The 25,451-nt window shown below is 45.4% G+C and overlaps 1 protein-coding gene and 1 long non-coding RNA gene across 2 annotated transcripts in view; both read right to left on the bottom strand.

The window, feature by feature from the left end:
• Positions 1-11,131, bottom strand: part of LOC144366409 (uncharacterized) — a 43,897-nt gene extending 32,766 nt beyond the window's left edge. The window contains exon 1 of the long non-coding RNA XR_013425513.1: positions 11,041-11,131. This is a non-coding gene — a long non-coding RNA (uncharacterized LOC144366409). The remainder of the gene's footprint in view (positions 1-11,040) is intronic.
• LOC106145259 (uncharacterized) lies at positions 4,771-10,683 on the bottom strand. Its single transcript, XM_078020666.1, is given in 6 exon segments — positions 4,771-5,549; positions 5,552-6,408; positions 6,695-6,843; positions 7,099-8,885; positions 9,616-9,674; positions 10,488-10,683. Coding segments are annotated over 2 exon segments (1,077 nt in total). The 5' UTR covers positions 6,332-6,408; positions 6,695-6,843; positions 7,099-8,885; positions 9,616-9,674; positions 10,488-10,683; the 3' UTR covers positions 4,771-5,252.
• Positions 11,132-25,451: the final 14,320 nt, after the last annotated feature.

Raw genomic sequence — 25,451 nt, 5'->3', positions numbered from 1 at the left:
TGCTTCTTTTTGCTTGCTTAGTTTTCTACTTTTCTAAAACTCACCAATAAATTCATAAAACCCATGGTGGAGCATATAGGGTAATATATCGGTTCAACTTTTTTTCCTTGGTGAAATCCTCTTGTAATATACATATATATTTTTTTGGTTTGGATTGTGGTAATGTCGACTTCACAGGAGAAGTTAGGAAGCGGTCCCTCTGCCTCTGTCTTCTAAAAGAAATCAGAGAACTGGTATAACTTTATCCTAAAACATTTGGTAGAAATTACCAGTAAACACATCTAGACCTGGTGCTTTCTGCTTTAGAATTGTTAATTATTGGTTCAAACTCTCTAATTGATTTAATTCACTCAAAGAACCAGCTTTTGGCTTTCTTGATTTTCTGTTAACTTCCTGTCTTTAATTTATAACTTTTTAAAAAGTTTCTTGTTTACTTTGGATTTAAGTTGCTCTTCTTTTTCTGGTTTCCTAAGGAAGAAGCTTAAGTGATTGATTTTAGGTCATCATCCTTTTCCAGTATATGCATTCACTGCTATAAACATAATCTAAGCACTGCTTTTGCTCTATTTCACAAATTCTAATGTATTTTTATTTAGCTTAAAAAATTTTTAAATTTCCTTTGAGATTCTTTTTTGGATCCATGTGTTATTTACAAGTTTGTTGTTAAATCTCCAAGTATTTGGGGACTTTATTTTATGTTCCTGTTTATTAATTCCTAGTTTAATTCTTTGTGGTCATAGACACTGTATAATTTCTATTCTCTTAAAGTAGTTAAATGTTATTTTATGACCCAGAACGTGGTTTATGTTGGTGAGTGGAGAAGAATGTATGTTCTGCTGCTGTTGGATGAAGCAGTCAGTAGGTGGCTATTATGTCCAGTTGATTGATGATGTTGTTGCATTCAACTTAGTTTTATTGAATTTCTGTATGCTGGATTTGTCCATTTTGTCCATTTTGCAGTCTATAATGGAGAAAAGCTGTGAATGTCTGTATGTATGGAAACTTCTGGGTGCTGGTCAAACTTTGATGGTCATGGATATGGTGAGAGACTACCATATCATGGAATATGCAAAAAGCTGGCTGTTGCCCATCTCTTGTATAAAATGAGAGAGTTCATCCTGGAGAGAAGCCTGCTGGTGTGTTGAACATAGAGGGTGCTTCAGTAACCGCTCCACATATTCAACATGAGAGAATCATGGTGGAGAAAAGACTGACAAGTGTAGTAAATGTAGGAAAGGCTTCAGCTGCAGTTCATAACTTTCTCACCATCAAAGAATTCACGGTACAGAGAAGTATTAGAATAATCAACACCGGAGTTATTGAATGTAAGTTGCTGGCCAGAACTAAACTAACCTAGGACTCCTGCTACAGGGAGGCCCTGTAAACACTGAGAATGGAAGAAGGCATCGATTGACAGCACATGTTCCACTCACATGTTGTCTTTCACACTTGTTCAACCTGCAGAAGGTCATGGTGGAGACTGCAAGGGAGGACACTCTTATTTAGGATTTAGCTTAAAGCTCCACAAACATGACCTTGAAATTGCCTGGGTTTTGTTGTTGATAAAAGCCAAGAATGTGCACATTTCCACTGGAGGCCTTGGCGGTGGTGCAGCGCTGGCAAGCTCACAGATCTGGAGCAATAATGGTGAAAGCAAACCTGCAGCCACTTCACTCACATTAAGTTGCATCTGCATCCCTTGCCCATCACTTGGGACTTCAACCCCCAGCTATCTCACGCAAGGAATCAGTGAGCTGTTCTAAACAAAGGAGCAAGAAACCTTGCCTCTCAGTGCACGGGAAGTGTAGGAGGCGGCCAGGGGCGGCAGAGTGGCTGCGCACAGGAGGGTCACCTTGACTTGTTATCCCTCCCTGGAACCAGCCACCAGGAGGCCCTGCATTTCTCCTTAAACAGCCTACCCAGCCCTTCTGCTGGACTTCCTCATGGGAACTCCAAGAGTGGGTTCTTTGCTGACTCATTAAAGAGGCAGGCTAACTCACCAGACACCCAGCCTGTTTTATACAGCACCCTGACCAGGGCCCAGGTGCTGGTGGCTGTACAGAGGTAAAGGACACCAGGTTAAGGAAGGAAACCTTTCTTGCTGCTCCCTGTGCACATGTACCCCTAGGCACACCACATCCTTCCTGTGTGACTGGATCTGAAGTGGCTAGGTTTGGATCTGGTCCTTAAGGGTGGTTGAAAGAGGGACTGTTGTGGGGAGCCCTGCCTGTATTTCATTAGAGTAGCACAAATGGACTAAGACAGTGTTTCTTCTGTCCATTACTATTCCCCACTAACTCTAAGACCACCCCACCCCAGCTTCCCACCTAGTTTTTGGCCATCTCTCATTTCCAAGCCATTCTGTCCCCTCTACCAGATTACTCTCCCCACTCAAACCCAACCTAGCTACCACAATGAAAAATGTCTCATATTTCCCTTATCACCTAAAATATGAAATCCAAAAAGTGTAGTACTCAAGGCTGCTGCCATCTGGCTATGTGACTTCAAATCCCCCTTCTTACTTTTGGCTCGGTAGCATCCCCTGCCCTAGGGAGTGCAGTTCATCTGCTGGAACAACTGAACATTTCCTACTTTTTTCTCTTCTTTTCTAGATCTTGCCAGGATCCAGCTTAAGAGGACCAGCGCTGGAATCTGCAGAACTGGGGCTAAATCCTAGTCCCTGAGTAAGTGATTTCAGTGTCTTCATCCATAATATGGTGAACTAAATGATTCAAATATGTGTGAAGCTTTTCTTCTGACACTGAGTAAGGAATGACCTAATATTCTTTATGTCCTGCCCATCACAACCCCATTCCATCTTGAGAATAGTCTCCATGCCTGCCTTCCTGAACCTCTTACTGGGAACCTAATGTTTAATCACTGGAGAATCTACTGCATGTTGTCATGTTATACTGATTATCTATACTGAGACATACTGTTATGGTACCAAGGGCACTGTAGGATTACATGAAAGCCAATGGAGAAATTTACCCTAACTCTAAGTTAAGCTTTAGAAAATCTTTTTTTTTTTAAGTATTGACTTTTTTCTTCCAAATACAGACTTAACTCTAAGTTAAGCTTTAGAAAATCTTTTTTTTGTAAGTATTGACTTTTTTCTTCCAAATACAGACTTAGCAAATGACCCTCTCACTTTGATTGCCAGAATGCTGAATTTGCATCCCAAACTGAATAATTTGTGGCATGTCATAACCTGTCCTGATCTCCTGGGAAGCTTTCTTTCCTTCAATGCTGTTATGTATGTGGTTTTGGCTTTCTATTTTTTTGTGTCTTGAATCACATTTAACACATGATGTAGTTAGAACAGAATAGATGGCTGTTGCCTATTATGACAGTTAATACCTTCTAGTTTTTTAATTTCTGTAATAAAAGCTACAGACGCTGCAGGAGATTAAATGAAAGGCCACAGTGGATGTGCAGCAGTGGAATCACATCAGCCAGCCTTTGCTGAGCACCTGTTATGTCAGGCATGGCTTTATCATTTGACATGAAGTAGAAAGCCCAGAGGCCAGCATCCTAGGAGCTCTAAAGGGTCAATCCAAAGACTTAGTTTAGTGTTCAGGGTAGGGTGACAAAGGCCAAGATACCCGTGGAAGACCATCTCTGTGAAGACTTAGTGCTGCAACATTAAATTAACCCCTCCTGTTTAGATTAAAACTAGAGTCCAGAACTACACTGTTTGTACTAGGTGGGGCTTAGAAGAGATTGAGATGATTTCTAATTTCAAACAGCTTATGGGAAAAGGCACCTGAGCCCTACCATGGTGTGCCTGTGGTCCCAATACTCATGAGACTGCGGTGGGAAAATCACTTGAGCCAGGGGTTCGTGGCCAGCCTGGGCAACAGAGAGACACTGCTTCATAAACAAAACAGAAACAAACAGAGAAGAGAAAAGGAGACCTGAGAGAACCAGAAACCAGAATAAAGCAATGTGGGAGAGTAATACAAAGGATTTCTAAGGTGGGGGGGAGAAAAGGTGTCACAAAGGAGACAGGATGTGAGCCGGGTCTTGTGTAGAATTTCTGGAGATACAGAGAAGAAAGTAAGCCCTTTCACCAAAAGTCTGGCGGACTGATCATAGGGAATAGTGAAGCCGTACTAAGCAACAGTTATAGGCATTCAGTGTCTACTTAATTCTCTTTGATGTTTTATATGAATTGAAAACGAATTTTCTATCTTTAAGGAACTTATTCAATTACTTCAAGTATATAATCCAATAAAATGAGTTATTCTGGCCTCACCCTTGCCCCAGATCATAGAGATGATCACTGCTGCTCAGAGAAATACCAGGAGAAAGGCAGAGTGGATCACCACAGAATCTTGGATCCTAAAATATGCCCAAGTTTTAAGAAGAGTGGCCGAGGGCTGGGGATGTGGCTCAAGCGATAGCGCGCTCGCCTGGTGTGTGTGCAGCCCAGGTTCAATCCTCAGCACCACATACAAAGAGAACTAAGAAAAAATAAATAAATATTAAAATTCTTTCTCTCTGTGTCCCCCCCCCTCTCTCACTCTCTCTTTAAAAAAAAAAAAAAAAAAAAAGAAGAAGAGTGGCCAAAAGTGCCAGTTCTACAAATGTCAAATAGGAAGGACTGAGAAACAGGTCCTGGGTTTATCTTGAGATCAGACTGGTAAAAGTCAAAGCCAGAGGCTCTGAGTTTCATGAAGTCTGGAAACAAAAGAAAAGTTCTTAAAAACAGGACAGCAACTGAAAGCACCCCCCGCCCCCAAATATTGAAGGAACTAAATGTCTCTATGATTTTTTAGAAAGTTTAATAAAAGGAAATCAGGATTCGTTACGCACATTAGTAAAACTATGGATTATTCTTTGAGGGAAAATACTATGGTGAAAAGGCAAGAGTGGGAGACAAGAAAAATCTGGTTTTCTAAGTCAGGAGATTTGCCTCAATTCCACTATCCCAAACTGGTCAGAAGTGGTTGGGAAACATGATTCACTGAGTGGAGACTCAAGCCCTATGGAAAATCAAGGTGACAAACCAGAGTGCCAGGCAGCTGTGTGTGGAAGGTTGGAGCCTTTCAGAATACGGGATTGAGCATGTGAGCCTCTGAAGGCCACCCTTTGTTTTACTCATCACTCATTTGAGCACGGTCGGGGAGAGTGAGAGGAAGGAGGAGAAGGAAGCAAGCAGAGAAACTGGGGTGGCTAGTGGTCCAGGTGTCTGACCCAGGCGATCTGTGAGGAGCACGTGCAGGGGCTCCTGTGGAGCCTGGTAAGGCTCAGCGTGGCTCCTCAGTGTGAAGCTGCTGGTGTCTGGCAAGAGTTGAGCTCTGACTGAAGGCCTTCCCACAGGCATTGCACAAGTAAGGCTTCTCTCCGGAATTCGTTCTCTGGTGAGTCATGAGGCAGGAGCTGCGACTGAAGCCTTTTCCACACTCCCTGCACACATGGGGCTTCTCCCCAGTGTGGGTCCGCTGGTGCTCAGAAAGGGAGGAGCTGCGACTGAACACCTTCCCACAGTCGCTGCACTCATAGGGATTCTCCCCCGTGTGTGTTCTCTGGTGTTCCGAGAGAGAGAGGAGACCCAGCTGAAGGATTTCCCACACTGAATGCACTTGCAGGGATTCTCTCCAGTGTGTATGCGTTGGTGCTGGATTACGGATGACCGGTCACTGAAGGCTTGTCCACATGCACGACACTCGTACACTTGAGTATGAGTTTGCTGATGTTGGTTGAGGTTAGTGCTCCGGCTGAAGGCCTTTCCACATTCCTGGCACTCGTAGGGCTTCTCTCCAGTGTGGATCCTCTGATGCAGACGAAGATGTGTGCTCCGGCTGAAGGCCCTTCCACATTCGCTGCACTCATAAGGTCTCTCTCCAGTGTGAGTTCTTTGATGTTCAATAAGGTGTGTGCTTCGACCGAAAGTCCTGCCACACTCGCGGCATCCAAAAGGCTTTCCTCTGCCATGAATGCTCCTGTGAACAATAAGGCCTGACTGGTATCCAGACGCCCTCCCACATGGGTTGCCTTTACAGGGTTTCTTTGGTGGGAGGAGTTTTGGGTGCTGAATGAATTCTGGGCTATCTTTGGAGTGTTCCCTGGATATCGGGTATTTATCTCCCTTTGGAATTTTCTGTTGTACACCAAGGTTGGACCTTGGTCCAAAGTCAGTGGACTCAGGGTGTCCCTCCCTATTGAAAATATCCTTCAACGTCACTGATACTTGCTTCATTGCTGTTTTCTCAAAAGAGAGTTTTTTCTGTGCAGGACATTTGACCCGCCTTGATGACTGGCTCTGTCTCTTACAGCCTTCTTCACTGTTAGGACCCTGGACACCATTCCCTCTGAGACTTTTCATTGCTGATCCTGAAACTCCAGTTCTTCAGAAACAGACTGATTGTTGTTGATACTTTGGTGCAGTTCAAATCTCCCTGTCTGGAAGACATTTAAAGTGCAGATGTCACCTGTGTCTGGTGTGGATCACAAGGAAAATAAATCATCAGGCAAAACAACAACTAATCTGCAATTCGTGCACACTAGCAATTTTATATGAGAAAACAAAGTGAGATAATGGAAGAGAAGTAAGAAGCAGAAGAAGAGAGGCAGAGGCAGTTTTGGCAGTAGACAAAATAAGCACAGAGATATCAAGAAATATGGGAAGAGGGACTGCTTAATATGCTAAGCCAAAAAAAAAAAAAAAAAAAAGGAAACGTGCACATACCAGCCAGTGATCAGAGAGAGAGCCTGCTGGTAAATGCCCTGTTACTGTGGCGGACTGGTCACAGGACAGCAGCCAGGGCAGGGTGAAGACAGGAGGACTTGCAAAGCAGCAAGGGTGCCATCAGAATTCAAACGGCCATTTTCCTGGCACTGAAAGGTGACAATTATTCAGAAATACCATCTTCCCCGACTTCAACTACTTCAGGTAGTCTTCTAAAGAAGATTAAAGTCACAGACTGCTAGGAGCTCACCAGCACCAGCACTCATCTCAGCCAATGTGCTCACAGACGGGCTGAGAAAACAGCCTAAGCAACTTGCCTAGAACACACAGCAAAGTAACTGCAAAGGCTTGGACAGAATGTCCTCCTGAATTCCAAAGGGGTGATCTTTGGTGATCCCACTCACCTGTCCTGGTCTTGTGGGCTGCCTCAAGAGCGGTTCTCCTTTAGCTGGTCAGGTCCAGTTCACATGCTGGGACTCCTGCTGACTGGAGTGACTGTTTAACCCAAGGCTGCGGGTGCTGGAGACCACACTCTTCACAGCTCCATCTCAATTCCATGATCTATAGAAAAGGCAGCTGCACTTTCACGGAGGCTGTGGCAGGAGAAGCTGAAGACTTGGATATTTGAAATTCAGAGCCGAAAATTTGCAAAAGACAGGTGACACGAACACACTCCTAAGTCACTTATGTGATTTGTCACTCTGGTTACCTGGGCCTTGCCTCAGCCTAGTAAATCTGATGGCCCTGGCATTTGTATTTTAGTACAATTCCTGGCTCCAGCATCTTTCTATTGGGAAATGGGAAAATCTGAAGATCTTCTTGCACATCTGGACTGTTTTCTTGTAAATTTATCTGGAGTTCTTGCATATGACAGGAGGCCATGGACTATAAACAGTTCCCCAAATGTTTCTGCTTTCAGCACAAATTGAGATCTGCTGGATTAGGGAGTTCACCTGGTTTTCCAGTTTTTCCTTTCTCATAGACTGGGAATCTCCCAAGACATGGAGATTCTACCAAGAAGCTACACATTGAGAACCTCAAGAGCAACATGACAATACCTTATGCTTAATTTTGCCTTTCAACTGGAAACAAGGAACACAAGCGCCCTACTGCTGGGTTGAATGGGTGGCCTTTCAACCCATTAATGGAACCTTTAATGGAACCTTTGCATTAAAATCCAGTTGCAAACTTCATGACACTCCTTAACAGGAGTATGCCCTGCTGTGAGCCTGGCTGGCTTTGATTCTTGCAGCCCACCCAGATCCTTAATACTCCATAGTTACTTTGTTGGCAGTTCACTGTTATTCTTTAGTTATAGTGATCCCTAGGCTTCAGTGCAGCATCCTACAGAGGGTTTGGGGAATTGGGGGGGATTTCTGGATTGTTACAATGATTGCCGCTATTGTAATTTAGTGGCAGCCAAGGATGACAGACATTCCTGCGGAACTTCAAGTTCAGGATTCAGGCATACTTATTTGATATGGCCAGTTTGATATGCAATTTTAATCCAACTAATGTGTATGTATTGTATGGTACAAGAGCCTCAAAATGTTTTGCATTTTAGGTAAGTACATTATGTATATGACTGCAGTATGCATTATGTAAGTTTGGGTATGTAACATATGATGAACACAAAATGTTATTGTTTCCACCTTGAAAACAAACAAAAAGAAAACAAAAAAAAAAAGAAGAAGAAGAAAGAAAAAATAAGGAACCTGAAAGGAGTCTGACTTGGAAATGCAGCCTGCAGAAAGGGCCCTTTTTTGCTCTGCCTGTTCTAAGCCTGTATTCACAAATACTGACTTGTTTACTCCTCGCAGTAACTCTGTGAGACTGGTACTGTTAGTCCCACAACATCAACAATGAACTGGAAGTACGGAGGAGTCACATGATGAATGCTGGGCTCAGAGGTACTATAGCATATAGATCTGGTCTTCTCCGCAGAGGCAGCATTTTTGTCTGTAGGCCGTGGTGAGGATCGAACCTGGGCTTCACGTGTGCCAGGTGAGCGCGTTACTGCTTGAGCCACATCCTTGGTCTTCTCAACAGTCAGGAAAAGGGCACCGAGTCACACTTCCAGTCCTTTGGCCCTTCACTGGCCAGGAAACTCAACTCCTGATCCCAGGTACCAGTAGACCTTGACTTCAAAGTACCCTGAGGTTAGGGAGTGTCCAGTTCCTGGGGGTTGTCCCTGGGAAGATGTAGTGAATTCCAATCAGACTAAAAGCCCTATCTGTGAAACCCAAGGACTAAACCCTCCATCCCTCCCCGACAGGTCAGTGGCAGCCTCAGCACACTTTGGAGAAACGTCAGACAGACGTTCCGTGGTACAGCATTGACCAGCTAATCTGGGTTTTAGTCATAGCTTATTGGTAGCTAAATAGAAACTAGAGGGGGAAAAACAGTCTAGTTTTATATTTTCTCATCTGTAAAGCAAAGATGTTGGACTTGATTTCTTTTCTAAAGCTGATGTCTAGTAGTTTAGTTTTGGATCCCACACTCTGAGACACATATCTACCTACCTAGACCAATGGGTTAAGACTAAGATGAAACCACTCTTTCAAACCCAGGGACACTACCACATTTCAGACAAGACCATTCAAGAAACAGCTCCATAAGGCTGTGTTCTCAAATCACCTAATGATGCATCAGAGTAGTGACAGCACCGAGGAAGACATTGAGGGCAGTTAGCAAGCAAATGAGCAATAGTCCTACCCTGGGAAGAAAAATCTGGCAGTCTCCTCCAAGAAGAGAAGTTCTGCAAAAGAGAAATATCAGCTTGGCAAGATGACGGCAGATTTTCAGAAAAGAGGAAAAAAATTGATGTGGGATACAGATATGGAGAAGTAAACAGTTGCCTTTCCCTCTGTGGCCTCTTCTTGGCTTTGTTTTTGATCAACAGAGCAAGGAAAATGTCTTACCCTAAGGCATCCAGAATCATGGTCTAGTAATGTCCACATCTGGCCAACTGAGTGCAACCCTAAAGATGAAGAGGAAAATGAATGCCCAGACATAACCACAGCTCTTCCCCCAAACAAAATGACAACAGAATCACCTAAGGGTGCATTAGAGTAGTGATAACACTGAGGAAGACATCGAGGGCAGTCAGCAAGCAGATGAGCAACAGTCCTTCTGTCTGGAGTTAACGGCCATTTTTGATGATAAAGGATAAAAGGGACAGATCTAGACTAAATCTTTCTTGAAATTCTAGGTAATCTGACCTCTTTGTCAATTTCCTCACATGGGATATGAGTTAAAAGAGAGCATGGGATGGCAATAGTCTCCTTACTTCATCCCCAAAAGTGTCAAAACAGAAGGTAATGGACCCTGCTCGGGACTGTGCTTCCCTGGGCAAGTTACTCAACCTGAAAAATCTGGCCCCACCCTGTAAAATGCCATGGCTTATACTGGCTTATCTTTTCTTACAAAGCTTTTGTGACTACTACATGTTAAAGTATGGCAAACCATTTACAATTAAGAATATCATATACAACACAAGGGGATGAGATTACTGCTAAGTTCCTCCCGCAACTAATCTGAAGATTGTGAAGCTGTACATTCGGAGAGGGACGCCCTCAGTACTGGTGAGCCTCTTCTGCAGCTGCTGGACCTCAGCCTTGCACACAGGCCTTCTTTCTTCTTTGGGGCATGCACGTGAAATGGCGAGGGCTGGAGATGGGACCATATTTTCAGGGAGAGCCCCCAAATCACACTTCAGAGCAGCCAAGGGGTCGCCACAGACCAGGGATTCCTCGTGCCCCTTCTCCAGGTTCCCCCAAGGGGTCCCTCTAACCTGAGGTGCCAGGTCCCCTCCTTTTCTGCTTTCTTCCTCACGCCGAGTCCTGTGGGCCGCCTCGCTGCCCCACAGACGTCCTGCCCACGACACCCTCCTCCTCTCAGGTGGAGGGCCACACAGTGCCGCTCCACCAGCCAACAGAGCAGCCCTGGCGGACCTTCCCCGCGGACAGCAGCGCTCCCCCCAGCTCCAGCCACCCACCTCCGCGCGCTCTCTCCTGCACCCAGCTCCCCGCCTCCTGTCTTTTCCGCTCTTGAGCCTCAGACGGTCCGGGGTAAAAGGAGGCCAGAGTGGGGTCTGGCACCCATCTCGCTTCCGCAGCGCCCTTCGCGGTGCACAAAGGAGCCAGCCGCAGGGGTCCACCCCGCGAGGGCGGCGCGCGCCCGACCGACTACCGCGCGCCCGAGCCCCGGCCCCGCCCAGTCCCGCTCGCGGCCCTCCGCCCGGGCCTCGGCCCCGCCCCGCTCGCCCGCCGCAGCCGGGACCGCGCCGGCCGCGGAACCTTCGGCGCCGGGCGCGCGGAGGCGGGAAGGGCCGCGGGGACACTCACGTCCGCGACGACGCCTCCGCGCGGGGTTCCGGGCGCCGAACGCTCAAGCCTGCGCGGAGCCCGCTTCGCGAGCTGCACCGGCGGCCGCGCCTCTGCGCCTGCGCCGGAGCCTGGAGTCCGGGGCTCGCCCTGGCGTGCGGGAGCGCCCTGGGCTGGCGCGAGGACTCCTGCTGGGCCGGGGCGTGGGCCGGGGCCGGGGGTGCGCGGCGGCGAGCGCGGGCAGGGCCCGAGGTGCGGGGCGCGCTGTGCACGGCCGAGCAGCCCCTGGTGCGCTGTCCTGCGTCGGTCCGCGCGTCTGTCCGTACTCCAGGACCACATTCACGAGGTTTCTGGAGCCTCCTGTAAAGTTCCTCAATTATGAAGTTCAATGTTTCAACTTTATTTTCTTTTCCAATTGCACCGTTGGCTTGCCCTATGAATTCCAGGAGGGGTTTTGCTTTAAGATCATGCCATCAGAGAAAACACGGGCTGGTTTGGGGGATTGGCCAACTTCACTTAGCGTTATGTTCTCCAGTCAAATGCGAACAGTTTCTCTGCTATGAGGAGGCTGAATCATCATGGGGTTGGGGAGACCATGGCAGGATTAGATGAGCTCTAGACAGGCAAGGGGGAGGGAGAGAAGGGAGGGGTATAGGGGTGGGAAAGACCGTGGAATGAGCTGGACATCATGATCCTAAATACGGTGAAGCCAGAATTAGGCAGGCAGTATAGACAGGTATTGATAGCTGGTATCCTGGTATCCCCAGAAGAGGATCCAGGAGGCTAATTTTGAGTGAGCCCCAGAAGTTGGAGAATGAAATGTTAATTCCTAGAGCCCTTCCTCCACTAAGAACCTGACCCTGCTCCAATCTGTTGCAAATGCCATAATTTCACTCTTCTTTAAAGCTGAGTAATATTCCATTGAGTATATGTACCACATTTTCTTTATCTATTCATCTATTGAGGGACACCTAGGTTGGTTCCATAGTTTAGCTATTGTGAATTGAGCTGCTATAAACATTGATGTGGCTGCATCACTATAGTATGCTGATTTTAAGTCCTCTGTGTATAAACCAAGGAGTGGAATAGCTTGGTCAAATGGCAGTTCCATTCCCAGTTTTCTGAGGAACCTCCACACTGCTTTCCATGGTGGTCGCACCAATTTGCAGTCCCACCAGCCATGTATAAGTGTGCCTTTTTCACTACATCTTTGCCAACATGTATTGTTGCCTATATTCTTGATGATTGCCATTCTGACAGGAGTGAAATGAAATCTTAGAGTAGTTTTGATTTGCATTTCTCTAATTGCTAGAGATGTTGAACACTTTTTCATATATTTGTTGATCACTTGTATTTCTCTGCATTCATCCTTAATGTTCTATGGCTACCGCAGTCTGGCTGGGCACAAATCACAAGCCACTGAAGCAGGAACAAACTTTATTTTTGAACTCCACCAGCACACTCCTCCCCAATGCCACGGGGCTCCTCCAGGAACCAGCCACTGGAAATATCTCCTCCGGAAATCCCTCCTCCTGCACTTCCCCAACCAATGGGAACTCTGGGGAATCCCCAGGAATCCCCACCAGAACTGCAAAGTAGCGGCAGAGGCGGATAGTAATGCCTCCCCTGTCAACCAATACTGTTGGCAAAATGCCCGGGGCCATATGAACTGGGTTGTGCCTCTCAGCATATAGCTCCTCCATTTCTCTTCTGCTTGAGCTATTTGAGGGAGCCTCAGCTCCTGGTCTTGCAGGCTGAAATGCCAAACCCACTCAGAGTCTATTGTCAGTCAGCTCTTGGTGGTAATCCTTTGATCCAATAAACTTTTTAATTTTGTTGAAATCCAATTTGTCTTTTTTGTTGTTGTTGTTGTTGTAACTTGTGCTTTGGTGCCATATTTATGATGCTGTTGCCTAATCCTTGATCCACAAAATTTATACTTAATTTCCTTATCAGAGTTTTATACTTGTATCTCTTACATTTAAATCTTTGATCCACTTTGAGTTTTGTGGGTGGTGTGTGTAGGAGACCAAATTCATTCTTTTTGCGTGTAGGCATCCAGTCACCATCATCATATCTTCCACCTGAGTGGTCTTGCTGCCCTGTCCAAAGGCAGTCAACAGTGTACACGGGGGTTATTTCTAGATTTTTTTGTTCCCTTGTCCACCTGTGTGTCATTACACTCATATCACACTGTTTTGATCATTAGCTTTCTCGTAAGTTTCAAAATGGAAGAAATGTCTTACTTTGTTCATTTTCAAGATGGTTTTCACTATTTGGTGTTCCTTGCAATTCCTTATAAATTTAATGATAGGTTGTGCATTCTACAAATAAAAGGAGCTAAGATTTTGATAGGGATGGCAGCAAATCTTTAAGTCGCTTTGGGGACTATTGCTGTTCTAACAATATTAAATATTCCAGTCCCTAAACACTGTCTTTCTACTTACTTGGCTCTCTTTAATTATTTTTATCAGGGTTTTGTAGCTTTCATTGTATAATTCTTGCACTTTCTTGGCTAAACAGTTGTTTTCATGATATCATTTTGGGTCATTCATTGGTTTATATAGAAATACAAGTGATTTTTTCATATTGACCTTGTATCCGATAATTTTGCTGAACCAACGTGATAGCTTAGAAAGCTTTTTGGGGGAGTGTACTCTTTGGTGTTTTCTAGATATAAAATGATTCTATCTGTGAAATGAGACCGTCTTATTTGTTCCTTCTGATATGGATGGCTTTTTTTTCTTTTTCCTCTGAATTTCTTGGCTAGAGCTGCCATTACAGTGTTGAACAGAATTAGTGAGATGGATCTGGGTGTGGAGCACAGTCTGTAACCCCAGGGAGGTTGAAGCAGGAGGATCACAAGCTTAAAGCCAGTCTCAGCAATTTAGCAAGACTCTCAGAAACTCAGGGAGACCCTGACTCAAAATAAAATATTAAAAAGGACTGGGGATGTGGTTCAGTGGTAAAGTATCCCTGGCTTGAACCCCAATACCATATTTTTTTTAAGAAGTGGTTAAAATGGACATCCAGGGGAGAACCCTTCTAGTTTCTGTGAAGTATAATGTTAGTGTAGTTTTCTCTGTTGATGCCCTTCATCCGGCTGGTTTGTTGAGTGTGTATGTGTGTGTATTTACTTCTTATGAAAGGGTGTTGGATTTTGCAAAATGCTCAATCTGTTGAGATGATCAGTGGGTTTTTTCCCCTTCATTGTTAATAAGGTACATTACATTGATTTTGTAATGCTGAATTTCTTCACATTCCTGGGATAAACCCCACTTGGCCATAGTGTATAAAAACATACACTTAAGGTACTGCTGCATTCAGTTGCTAGTGTTTGGCTAGTAACATTCAGTGGTAGAGCACTTCCCAGCCTATGGGAGGCCCTGGATTTCTCTCTTGGCACCACAAAGGAAAAATAAAATCGGATTCCCAAGGGATATTTCTAGATGGTTGTCACTTTTGTGGTATTTTTCATCTGGCTGGAGTATGCGGGGAATATCGACCTCATAAAATTACTTAGGAGGAGTTTACCCTTTTTAGGCCACTATACAGAGGAAAGCCAGCCACAGCCCCTGGTGGACGAGGTGGTTCTGCCCGGGCAGAACTGGTACTTGTACCACCGATGGAGTATTATCTTCCACACCACTGAGAACTGGGAGCCCAGGGTGGACCAGGATGAGGGAAATGCCACACAGTTGCTGTTCTTATGAAGATGCAGATAGCATTTCTGGATTAAACATTGACTGGTTGCTGGCATCTTTGGTTAACTTCCAGTTTGAAAAAAAAAAAAGGCAATTCTGACTGTTTTTGGCAGAATTGTTCATTTGGCTTTTGCGGAGGGACAGTTTTGGAGTTCTGTACTCCACCACTGTTCGGAGGTAAGGAGGGAGGGAGGGAAGGGAAGGGAAGGAAGGGGGACCCAGGCAGGATAGATCTCCATCAGCCTTGCCCCTATGTTGAACGTCTGAAGAGTGAATGCTCACGTCCTCTTCAAAGAACTCTTGAGTCCTGTGTGCGACTGTGTTTCTCGACACAGGTCCCCAAGGGTAAGCCCAGCATGGGTTCCCGGGATGGAGGTGAGCCTCCAAGGAAGCCCTGCCCCTGGAGAGCCTGCAGCTTGCCCTCCACAGGGAAGCTTGGGCTCCCGTCCTCTTTCAGACCCTTCAACAGCTGTGAGGGACGCCAGCCTGGGGTCAGCCAGCAGACGAGGGCAGGAGTGCCCGAGGACTTCTGAGCATCTGTGTACGACGTCAGAGAAGGGGCGGGATCCCGTGTGCTGAAGCCCTTTCAGATGTTCATGAACAGAGTCTAAAATCTGTCTGTCTCTGGAGGATTTAACCCAAAAGAAGAGCAGGGAGGTGACCGCAGGAGGAGTGCCTGATGGCCCAGGCTGAGAAGGAGCGAGTCCAGAGGCAAATGTAGGAGCACAAGTGTCCCTTGACTTTACTGACCCAGGGTCCCTCCTGGTAATATTAATTCCCCGTATGACCCCACAAGGAAGCAGGGATGGGAAGGGCAGAAGTCAGCCAGTCTCAGTTCAGTGATACATAAAGAACATTTAAAGGTTTCTTCCTTCCTTTCTTACCTGGAGAAATCCTTCCCTAGGTTGAAACTGAGGCGTGTGCATCACGGTTCAGCCATCCTGCCCTGAGCGTCTGACTGCTGGCTGTGCGGTCCCCATGGTCCCTCAGGTCTAACTGCAGGTGTAGCAGTCAGTGTTCCTGGTCATCCTGCCCTGAGAATCTGATGTGCCGCCTCAACATGACCTGAACGTCCTCTTGTAAGGATCCCGGCGAATCCTTGGAGAAAGAGACCACAAGAGACCAGCTTCATGCAATGGGCAGGAGGGAGTTTATTGAAGAGGATCCTAATTCAGCGTCCTGAGGCTCAAGGCCCACTCAGGAAGGGAGAGCGGCCCAGAGCCCAGAGCAGAGGTTCAAGCAGAGCTTAAGTACACTTTTTGGGGAGGGCGGGATCCCGCCGGGCGGGGGTGATTGGTCATTCCTAAGGGGGGTGGGGGTGGGGGGTGGGGGTGGGGGGGTGGGGGGGTGTACACATTCAAACTGATTGGTTTGATTGACAAACTGCACAGGGCCCTAGGCTAAATGGCCAGTAGGGCGTTGTCTTAACTATCTCAGGAATCTGGGTGTAACAGAGGAACTTAATAATACCTAATCTTTTACATTTTAATTCAAACTTTCCAGCTTAGAAACTTTACCCTTTCACTCTGTGCTGTTGCTGTGCACACCCCGTGAGGTGGCCTTTGTCAGCTGTGTCACCTCTCATGTGACATGGATGTCCTTTGTGTTTTTTCATACATGACTCTGGAGATTGAAAGCCTGGCTTTGTATCAGGTGAGTTCTGCCCAGGTGTGCGGGGTCCGGCTGCAGCAGAATAACCAGGGGGTGACGAATAACTTCTGTAGATTGATACAGCAGGAATGGAAGCCGTTTATTGTAGGACAACAGAGCTATTTATACATTTTGCACAGCTTATCTTAATTAGCATAAACTAGATACAGCAGTCAACCAATAAGGAATCTCCACACTTAATGGCTCACTTTTGTTACTTCTCAAACCACTCCCTCTGGCATTTTGCCAGGCACCATCCAGACTTGTTTACGAACTCTACATTCCCCTGGCAAAATACCAGGTGTTATTTTGACTTGTTTACAGACCTTAACACAGGTGCACCTGAGTTCTGGGATCTTGCCTGTTTAAGGGTCACAAAAGCTCCCCGCTTTGGGGTGTCTTGAGTTTTGTCTTATCGACATTATTTTGGGCCTGCATTTCTTCTGAGAAATGTGACATAGCCTGTCCACTTAAACCAGGTAGGGCAGCTGATAAATACCTTTTTAAAAGTGAAAGCATGTGGGGGTCAGCACAGTGGGCCCAGTTCATAGAAGCAGCGCCTTGACCTTGTGTCCCCACAACTTGTGTGTTGTCTGTCCCTGTGAGGCCCACCTCTTGGATCACTCTTCACAACTGTAGGTGGATACAGAAGGACTCTTGTGCTGACACCCTTGCATTGCTCCGACACGGGCCAAGCTGGTTTCTTAGACTTAATGCAAAGAGCAAGGGACAGGTCATCCCTCATGCGTGACTGCCAAGAGGTGCTCAATGAATTATCCTGGGGAATTTCACCACCCCTGCGGCTATCTTTCCTGAATCTAGGAATGCCTTTGCAGTACTAGAGAGCAATGTGCTGTCTGCTAAACCCCTTCTGGGTATGAGCTATCTCTTCTAGGCCTGTGTGAGCTGTTCTGTGAGCACCAGGCGGACGGCAAGATTCAGGGGTTCAGATTCCTGACCAGGCCTAGTGGTTTCTTTTCTCCCTTGTGGGTCAAGCTTTAAGAGAGGGTTTTAGGGTCTCAAGCACACACAAACGTGATTTAAATGGCAACTTCTAGAGCTGTTAGGTCCTTTTTGCATGTGTGTTCTGCCTGTGTAAGAGACACAGATATGGGAGGCAGCCTCTGAAGTGGCCTCCAGCCACTGCTATCTCCTGATCCTGGTGCCCTGTGTGGTTCCCTAGCTCATCCGTGAGGGCAGGGCTTTGGGGGATACCTGTGATGGATCCTCTGGGCAGCCAGCTGCTGTGTCATAAGCTGCCTGGCAGGGTGGCCCATCAGGAGGGAGTGAGCCCACCTGCCAACACCTAATGGGGAGTTTGGAGGGGACCCTTGACCCCGGTCAGGCCTTATGATGACCAGAACCCTACCTGGCACCTTGACTGCACTGGAGCAAGACACTGAGCTAAAGCTACCAGTAGGGACTTGTGAGTTTCCAACCAACAGGCACTGTGAGGTTGGTTTGTGGTATTAAATCACCAATTTGGAGTTATTGGTTATGGCAATAGGAAAGTAATACAGATCCTGAACTAGGTGTGTGACTGAAGGCTCTGTGCACTTCCAGGACAGGTCCACTTGGGGCTTGGATGTGGCTGGGTGGGGATATTTCCACTTCCTTTACTCCGTGGCTCACAGAGGAACCAGGAGGCTGTCCCTGCAGTTCACTGGGGGTGACGGCTGCGGTTTCTCTGTGGCATTGCTCATCTGAAGGCACACTGTTGCAGACGTGTGCTAATACAGAGTGATCCCCTGCTTCCCGCTGGTCCAGGGACTTCAGTTTGCCTCATTTTAAAAGCTGTCAAGGGCTGGGGATGTGGCTCAGCGGTAGCGCGCTCGCCTGGCATGCGTGCGGCCCGGGTTCGATCCTCAGCACCACATACCAACAAAGATGTTGTGTCCGCCGAGAACTAAGAAGTAAAAATTAAAAATTCTCTAAAAAAAAAAAAAAAAAAAAAAAGCTGTCAAAACCTAAGCCCTCTGAAGCCCCCTTGAGCGAGAGGAATTGCTCTAAAAGCAAAAGCAATCAGCATCATGGTGCTTGGTTTATTATATTTTCATTTCCTTTTAGATTTTTTCCATGTCCCTTAGATTTCTCTAATGTTTTAATACTCTTTTGTTTTCTAAAATGACCTTTAAAGAACTCATTTAGGACACATTTTAATAAAAGTCCGAAGTATGCAGATATAAAGAAGTGGATTTTCACACGGTAAACACCCTCCAGCGGGTTCCAGAGGTCAAACCTGGCCCTCCCGCCCCCTGCGGCCTCCGCTTGGCTTCTTAGGCCTTAGGTCTTAAAGGCCTTTGAGTCGCAAAGAAGCTGCCCAGAAGGAGCCACTCGCTGGCTGCCCTTTCTGCCTGGCTGCCTTGGCTCTGTAAGTCCATCCCGGCCAGTAAGTGCGGCTGCAGTCCTTCCTCTCGCTGCCCCGGGCTGCTCCGATATTTTGGGCCCTGAGTAACGCCATGGGTTGCACACCTGAAAGCCGTTCCTAAGTAGAAAGAAGAAAAGCTTTCAGGAGCTTTAAGCCTCCCTGTGATTCTCAGAGCAGGTGGTTTTGAAGAATTCTTAGCAAAGGTGTGGGCCGGCAGGTGCAGGAAGATGTGTGGAGGCCAAGACAGAGCCGGCTCACTGGCCATGTCAGCCGCCCACATCCGTCTGTACCTGGCTCTGCCAGTCCAGAGGGGCGGAGGATGACCTCCCAGATGCCAGAGTCCTGGCGAGTTGAGTAGAATCATTAGCTGGAAGTTCAAAGCCACCACCTGTACACAGGTGTTCCACCTCGCAATTCAGTGGCTCTAGTCAAGGTGGGGGACCACCTGGCAGCGTCTTGGCTCTGCTAAGGCCTTGCTGCAGCTTCCCAGAGAACGTTGGTTCCCATAAGATGCCCTGTGGGTTGTTTTTTCACTTAAAGTGGGTTTATATTTATGAAGTTTCCTTCAAGAGCAATCAATGCTGTAAGTTTTGCTCAGTGAACTCTTAATTATTAACTGAATCTTCAGTACCTACATTATCAGAGTGATTAACCCAAGATTAAATTTTTTACTGTTTTTATTTTAATTTCTCAACAACATAAGTTTTGAATATTATCCAGTATATTATGCTGTGAAATTTTGAGTACGTAAAACAATGTGCAAACACAAATGCAATGTATGAAAGTAAAATGAATCCTTTTTTTTTTTTTTTTTTTTTTTTGTGGCCACAAATTCACACAAAACTTGAGAAACAGCACCCTCTATTGCCAACAGCTTTGCAGCCCTGATCTGCCCTCCCTGTCTCATCATCCTCTTTCCTTAGATCTGCCACATTGCCAGGCATCAGGACAGAATGTCTGTGTTTCTGGACTTCATATTGATGTCATATTGATGGTGCCAGCTTCTCCACACTCAATTCGGTGGAGCTGGGCTGGCCCTCTGCAAGCCTGGCTTGCCTTTGGTTCTGCCAGAAGATACCCAGGGGAGAGCTGAGGAATTGGAAGGGCTGAGGGCCACCCTAGATTCTGCTGGTGCCTCACTTCGCTTCCTGGCAGCAGCTTTACTTGAAGTAGCACATGGTCCTCGTTCCTGGGATGCTTTCTACACCCCAGACCCAGTTTTGGCAGATGCCTTAGAGATCACAGCCCCAGTGGGTCAATGACAGGCTCTTTCTCCAAATTCCCACTTCTCACAGCCCCACCTCTTCAGACGTAGTCTGGACTCCCAGGGTGGCAGCTGCTTCCGTCAGTTTCTAGGTTCCTTTCTGCCCACAGCCTTCTATTGCTCACCGACCACACCTGCCCCATGCATCCAGGTAAAATAAGCAGTGTGAGGGGTTTCCTTCCTTGGTTCTGACTGACACACCTAATGTGCTTGGCTCTAGAGATGACTTTACTTTCAAGTTTGTGAATGTTAAACATTTTCTCCATGTCTACCTGCTTTCACTCAGCTCGAGGTTTGCAGTTCTCACTCCCATTGTTGCATGACCTGTAGACGATTGATTTCCATGTCTGTCCGTGAATGGACGTGTCACAACAATTCATCCACTTTCTGGTGTTCTTATTCCTGGTAAGTAACACTACTATGAATATTTCTGTGGGCCTCCCAGGACAAATTAGATCCTCAGCACCACATAAAAATAGAATAAAGACATTATACCCACCTAAAACTAAAACATAAATATTAAAAAAGTTTTAGTATTTAAAAATAAATAAAGGTATTGTATCCAACTACAACTAAAAAAATAAATATTAAAAAATATTGAGGATTGGAAAGAATTATTGAGGATTTATGTGGGCCATATCTATCATTGTCTACTGTATTAAAATTTTAAATTCAGGGGTTGGGGTTGTGGCTCAGTGGTACAGTGCTTGCCTAGCATGCATGAGGGACTGGGTTCGATCCTCAGCACCAAATAAATAAATAAATAAATAAATATATTGTGTCCCCCTAAAACAAAAAAATAAATACTAAAAAAATTAAATTTAGAAGTGAAAACAATATTTATTTGGATTAAAAAACATATCATGTTAATATAAATAGCGTGTTGCATAAAAACAACCTATGGTTAACATAAAATACATTTGAGGGAAAGTGGCATTGATTTCTGAGTTTACAGGTCTCTTTAATAACCGAGTGCACAAAGCAAGGTGGACCCGCGTTATTGGAAGTAGAGTGCTGAGACCTGGGTCCATTTTGAGTTGCCAGGGCTCTCTCCATTTCTGGAAGTTTCTTCTTCCTCCTGTTGTCATGCTCCTAGATGAGATGTCAGTGACCCCCCGTTGCTTGATCTTGATGGACAGACCTTTCCAACCCTATTTTTTACAGTGACATTACTTGCTTCCAAGTCCACTTTTTCTATGAGGACAGCCATTACTGCTCCTCTGGGTGCAGTTTGCATGACCTATCTTTCAGTTGTCTTGTATCTTGATATCGGAAGCATCTTCTTTTGGTAGCATCCAGTTGAATATTGACTTCATCCCCTCCCCTGACAACCTCTGCCTTTTGACTGGATTCTTCATGGCTTCACATCTGACAGGATTGTTGATGTATTTGGATGCACACATTTTAGCTTCTGTTGTCTCATGTCTTCTTGGTTCTTCCATTCATGATGTATTCCTTTTCTGAATTAAGCAAACAATTTACAATGCAGCATTTAATTTCTGTAATCATTCTCCCACCATTTATTTTGAGTTTTCTTTACAAGTTGCTCTGGGATTTGTCATATATTTATGAGAACAGTCAGAAATTTGTACTACCTTAATCCAATGAGATATAAAAATCTCACTCCTACATAGCTCCATTCCTCCCCTTCTGTCATATCATTGTTAGATGATGTTACATTTATAAATATTTAAAAACCTGACAAACATTATTCTAATTAATACTTCATAGAGCTTAATGCATTTTATATATTTTATCTTTCTTTTTTTGGTGCCAGGGATCCTTAAACTACTGAGCCACATCCTCCACCCTTTTTATTCTTTTATTTTGAGACAGGGTCTCTCTGAGTTATGTAGGGCCTTGTTAACTTGCAATCCTCCTGCTTCAGCCTCCTGAGCCACTGGGATTACAGGCATGGGCTACTGCCCCTTGCAGCTTAATGTATTTTAAAGAAGCTTAGAGAAGAAAGGGAAGAGGTGTATATTAACTTATTTGTATTAACCTTCTTGCTTATCCATCCTAGTTTTCATGATTTGTTCCTGTGGGTTTCAGTTACCACCAGGAGTCCTTTCTTTTGCCCACGACAGCTTTCTTCTTGCCTACTCCTTTGTGCCACGATTAGCACATATATTACGTTTACGTATGCTGTAGGTCCACATATAAAAATACACATTGTTTTGATGATCAATTTCTAAATCAGCTAAGAAAAAGACATGTGTGTTTATGCTGTCTTTATCCTAATTACACAATTACTTCACAGGTGCTGTTTTTTTGAAAACATATGTGCAACTGAGACACCATACAGTGTCACCTCCAGAGTGGAGAACTCCTGCAGCCATGCCGCAGTCCGGCTGCAGCAGAATAGCTGGGGGGGGGGGTGACGAATAACTTGTATACATTGATACAGCAGGAGAGGGGAGCCATTTATTGTAGGACAACAGAGATATTTATACATTTTGCACAGCTTATCTTAATTAGCATAAACTAGATACATCAGTCAACCAATAAGGAATCTCCACACTTAATGGCTCACTTTTGTTACTTCTCAAACCACTCCCTCTGGCATTTTGCCAGGCACCATCCAGACTTGTTTACAAAATCTAACATTCCCCTGGCAAAATACCACATGTTATTTTGACTTGTTTACAGACCTTAACATTTCCCCCTTTTGTTTAATTTAAATGACGACCATAGTGGTTTTTACATAAACACCATAAATAATCTGCTACAAACAGAAAGGGAGGATACAAAATGCCACAATACCAAGCCAATTGATGGCTCCATGCAAGAAGCCCTTGGAAAAATTATACCAGCAATGACATCGTTAGCAAAGATACCAAGTTACAATTTGTTGTAGATTACAGTTTGTTGTCTCAGTCCAGGTAAAGCAGTGTCTCAATAGATTAACTCACAGTCCTGTTGTCTCAGTCCAGGTAAAGCAGTGTCTCAATAGATTAACTCAGTCCAGGTAAAGCAGTGTCTCAATAGATTAACTCAATAGATTAAATCATAGTCCAGGTAAGTTCTGCAGGCAGCTAGCTTAAATCACAGTCCAGGTAAATTCTACAGGAAGCTAGCTTGATCCGAAGTCTCGTCTGGTTCTCAGCTGAAGTCTCGTCTGGTTTTCAGCAACACTGGAAATTCTTCCACTTTCGTTTTCACCAGCACTGGGACAAAGGCAGGAACTCCAACAATGCTGGCTAAAGAAAATCCTGTAGCATTCCACTAAGAAAACAACCTTCTGAACAATTTAGTACATTATCTCAAGGTTTTTTACATTTGAAATAAGCCTTAATAGTGCTCATACTCATTAGCTTCCAGGTGTGGGAGAACCATTGTAGTTTAGTTATTGGCATTGAAAATGACCAAACATCAGGGACGCTGGTAGCGTCTTCTGCCGGCTGTAGCATCCTGGGCAGCCCCAGATGGCCCTGGGGAGAGTTCGGGGAGTGTCCCGGACTCAAATTGCTACTGGACACAGGGAGCAAGAGCCTGGGAGACTGTGCCTCCAGGTCAGGTCTAGATTTGGGCTCCTGGCAGTGGAAGAGCCGGCTGCCGCTGCCGCTTGCAAAGTACTTGCTGCACCATGACCCGCTCCCGCACGTGGCAGCCTCCGCAACAATTCACGCACCCTCTGGTAACGAAAAGTATTTAGTAATAGCCTTTTGCTGCAACTTTTTTTCTGATAATCCTTCCTCCTCTGAACTTTCTTTTTCTTTTTCTTTCTTACTAGAGTTCCTGGGCTCTTATCAACACATGCCCTAATTATTCTTGGTTCCACTGGGGTGCCTTCTTCCCTTATCAATTTACTTCTCACCCCTTCCATATTTTCATCACAAAGACAATACAATACACTGAGACAAAACAAGACACAAACATACTGCATCAATCTTCTCCATTTTCTCGAAATGGCCATTTTTCCTCTCACCCTATCTGCCTAGGGACGAGCAGATTGCTCCCGTCCTATCTATGGACGGGCAGCTTTTTTTTGTCACTTACCCCCGAGTGTCCCAGGGCTCCTGGTAACGGGCCACCGTCTGCCGCAGTCCGGCTGCAGCAGAATAGCTGGGGGGGGGGGGGGTGACGAATAACTTGTATACGTTGATACAGCAGGAGAGGGAGCCGTTTATTGTAGGACAACAGAGATATTTATACATTTTGCACAGCTTATCTTAATTAGCATAAACTAGATACATCAGTCAACCAATAAGGAATCTCCACACTTAATGGCTCACTTTTGTTACTTCTCAAACCACTCCCTCTGGCATTTTGCCAGGCACCATCCAGACTTGTTTAGGAACTCTAACATTCCCCTGGCAAAATACCACGTGTTATTTTGACTTGTCTACAGACCTTAACACAGCCACTCTTGTTTGGCACATCTCTTGTGCAAGTGGCAAGTTCTTTCAGCTTGTGTTTATGTCATACTCTCTTTTTATCCCTTTCATTTTTGAAGGATAGCTTTGCTAGATAGAGAATTCCTAGCTGAGGACATCTTTCTCCAAGCACTTCCAGATCTTCTCCCATTGCCTGCTGGTCTCTGTTACTTCCAATGAGAAATCGGCTGCTACTCTTCTTGGGGTTCCCCTGTAATTGAGAAGCTATCCTTCCTGCTGCCCTCAAGACAGTCTCTTTCTCTTTAGTTTTTTTTTTTTTTTTTGCATACTTGCTGTGCCACATCCATTTGTGGAACTCAGTATATTTCTACCTAGCATCCATGGGGCCTCCTGCATGTGCACATGAATGCTGTTCCTTAGAATGGAAATCTTCCACTACTGTCTCTGAAGATTTTAACTCCTCTCTGTTCTCCTGGTGCTTCCATTTTATGTATGCTGTCCATGCTTAGTGGTGTCCTACACCTCTCCACTCACCCTCTGTAACCTCTTTTTACTGTCTCCATTGTGTTGCCTTTTCCAGATTGCATATATTTGTGTGTGTGTGTGTGTGTGTGTGTGTGTGTGTGTGTGTATGTTTCTCAGACTGGTTCTGTTCACTTAGTAATATGGATTTAAGGTTCCCTCCATGCACATTTTTTTTTAGTGATGAATAATATTCTATCATGGTTAGAGAACATACTTCATGTTATTTCTATCTTTTTCTCTCCCAGGGAATGTTTCATATGCTCTTGAGAAGAACCTATATTCTGCTGCTGTTCAGCAAAGTGTCCTATAAATTGTTAGACTTAGTTGGTTTGCAGTGTTGCTTTTCTGTTTCCATGAAGTTTATCCATTCACCTGTGGAAGGTGCTTTGTTATCCGATGTTTGACAATTGTGACCGAGAGTTCTGCAAATATTCCTGTGCTGGGGTCTTAAGAGATGTCAGTGTTCAGCTCATTGGGGTAAAACCTGGGATTGTGATTATTGGATTGTTTGGAAGAACTATGTTTAGTTCGGCTGGAATCTGCCACAGTGACCCCAGAGTGGCTGCACCGTGTTGCACTGCACC

The sequence above is a fragment of the Ictidomys tridecemlineatus genome, chromosome 8 (assembly GCF_052094955.1).
Source record: "Ictidomys tridecemlineatus isolate mIctTri1 chromosome 8, mIctTri1.hap1, whole genome shotgun sequence".
Taxonomy (NCBI): domain Eukaryota; kingdom Metazoa; phylum Chordata; class Mammalia; order Rodentia; family Sciuridae; genus Ictidomys; species Ictidomys tridecemlineatus.
Note: the sequence above shows the minus strand (reverse complement) of the source record. Positions and strands in the feature narration are given on the sequence as shown.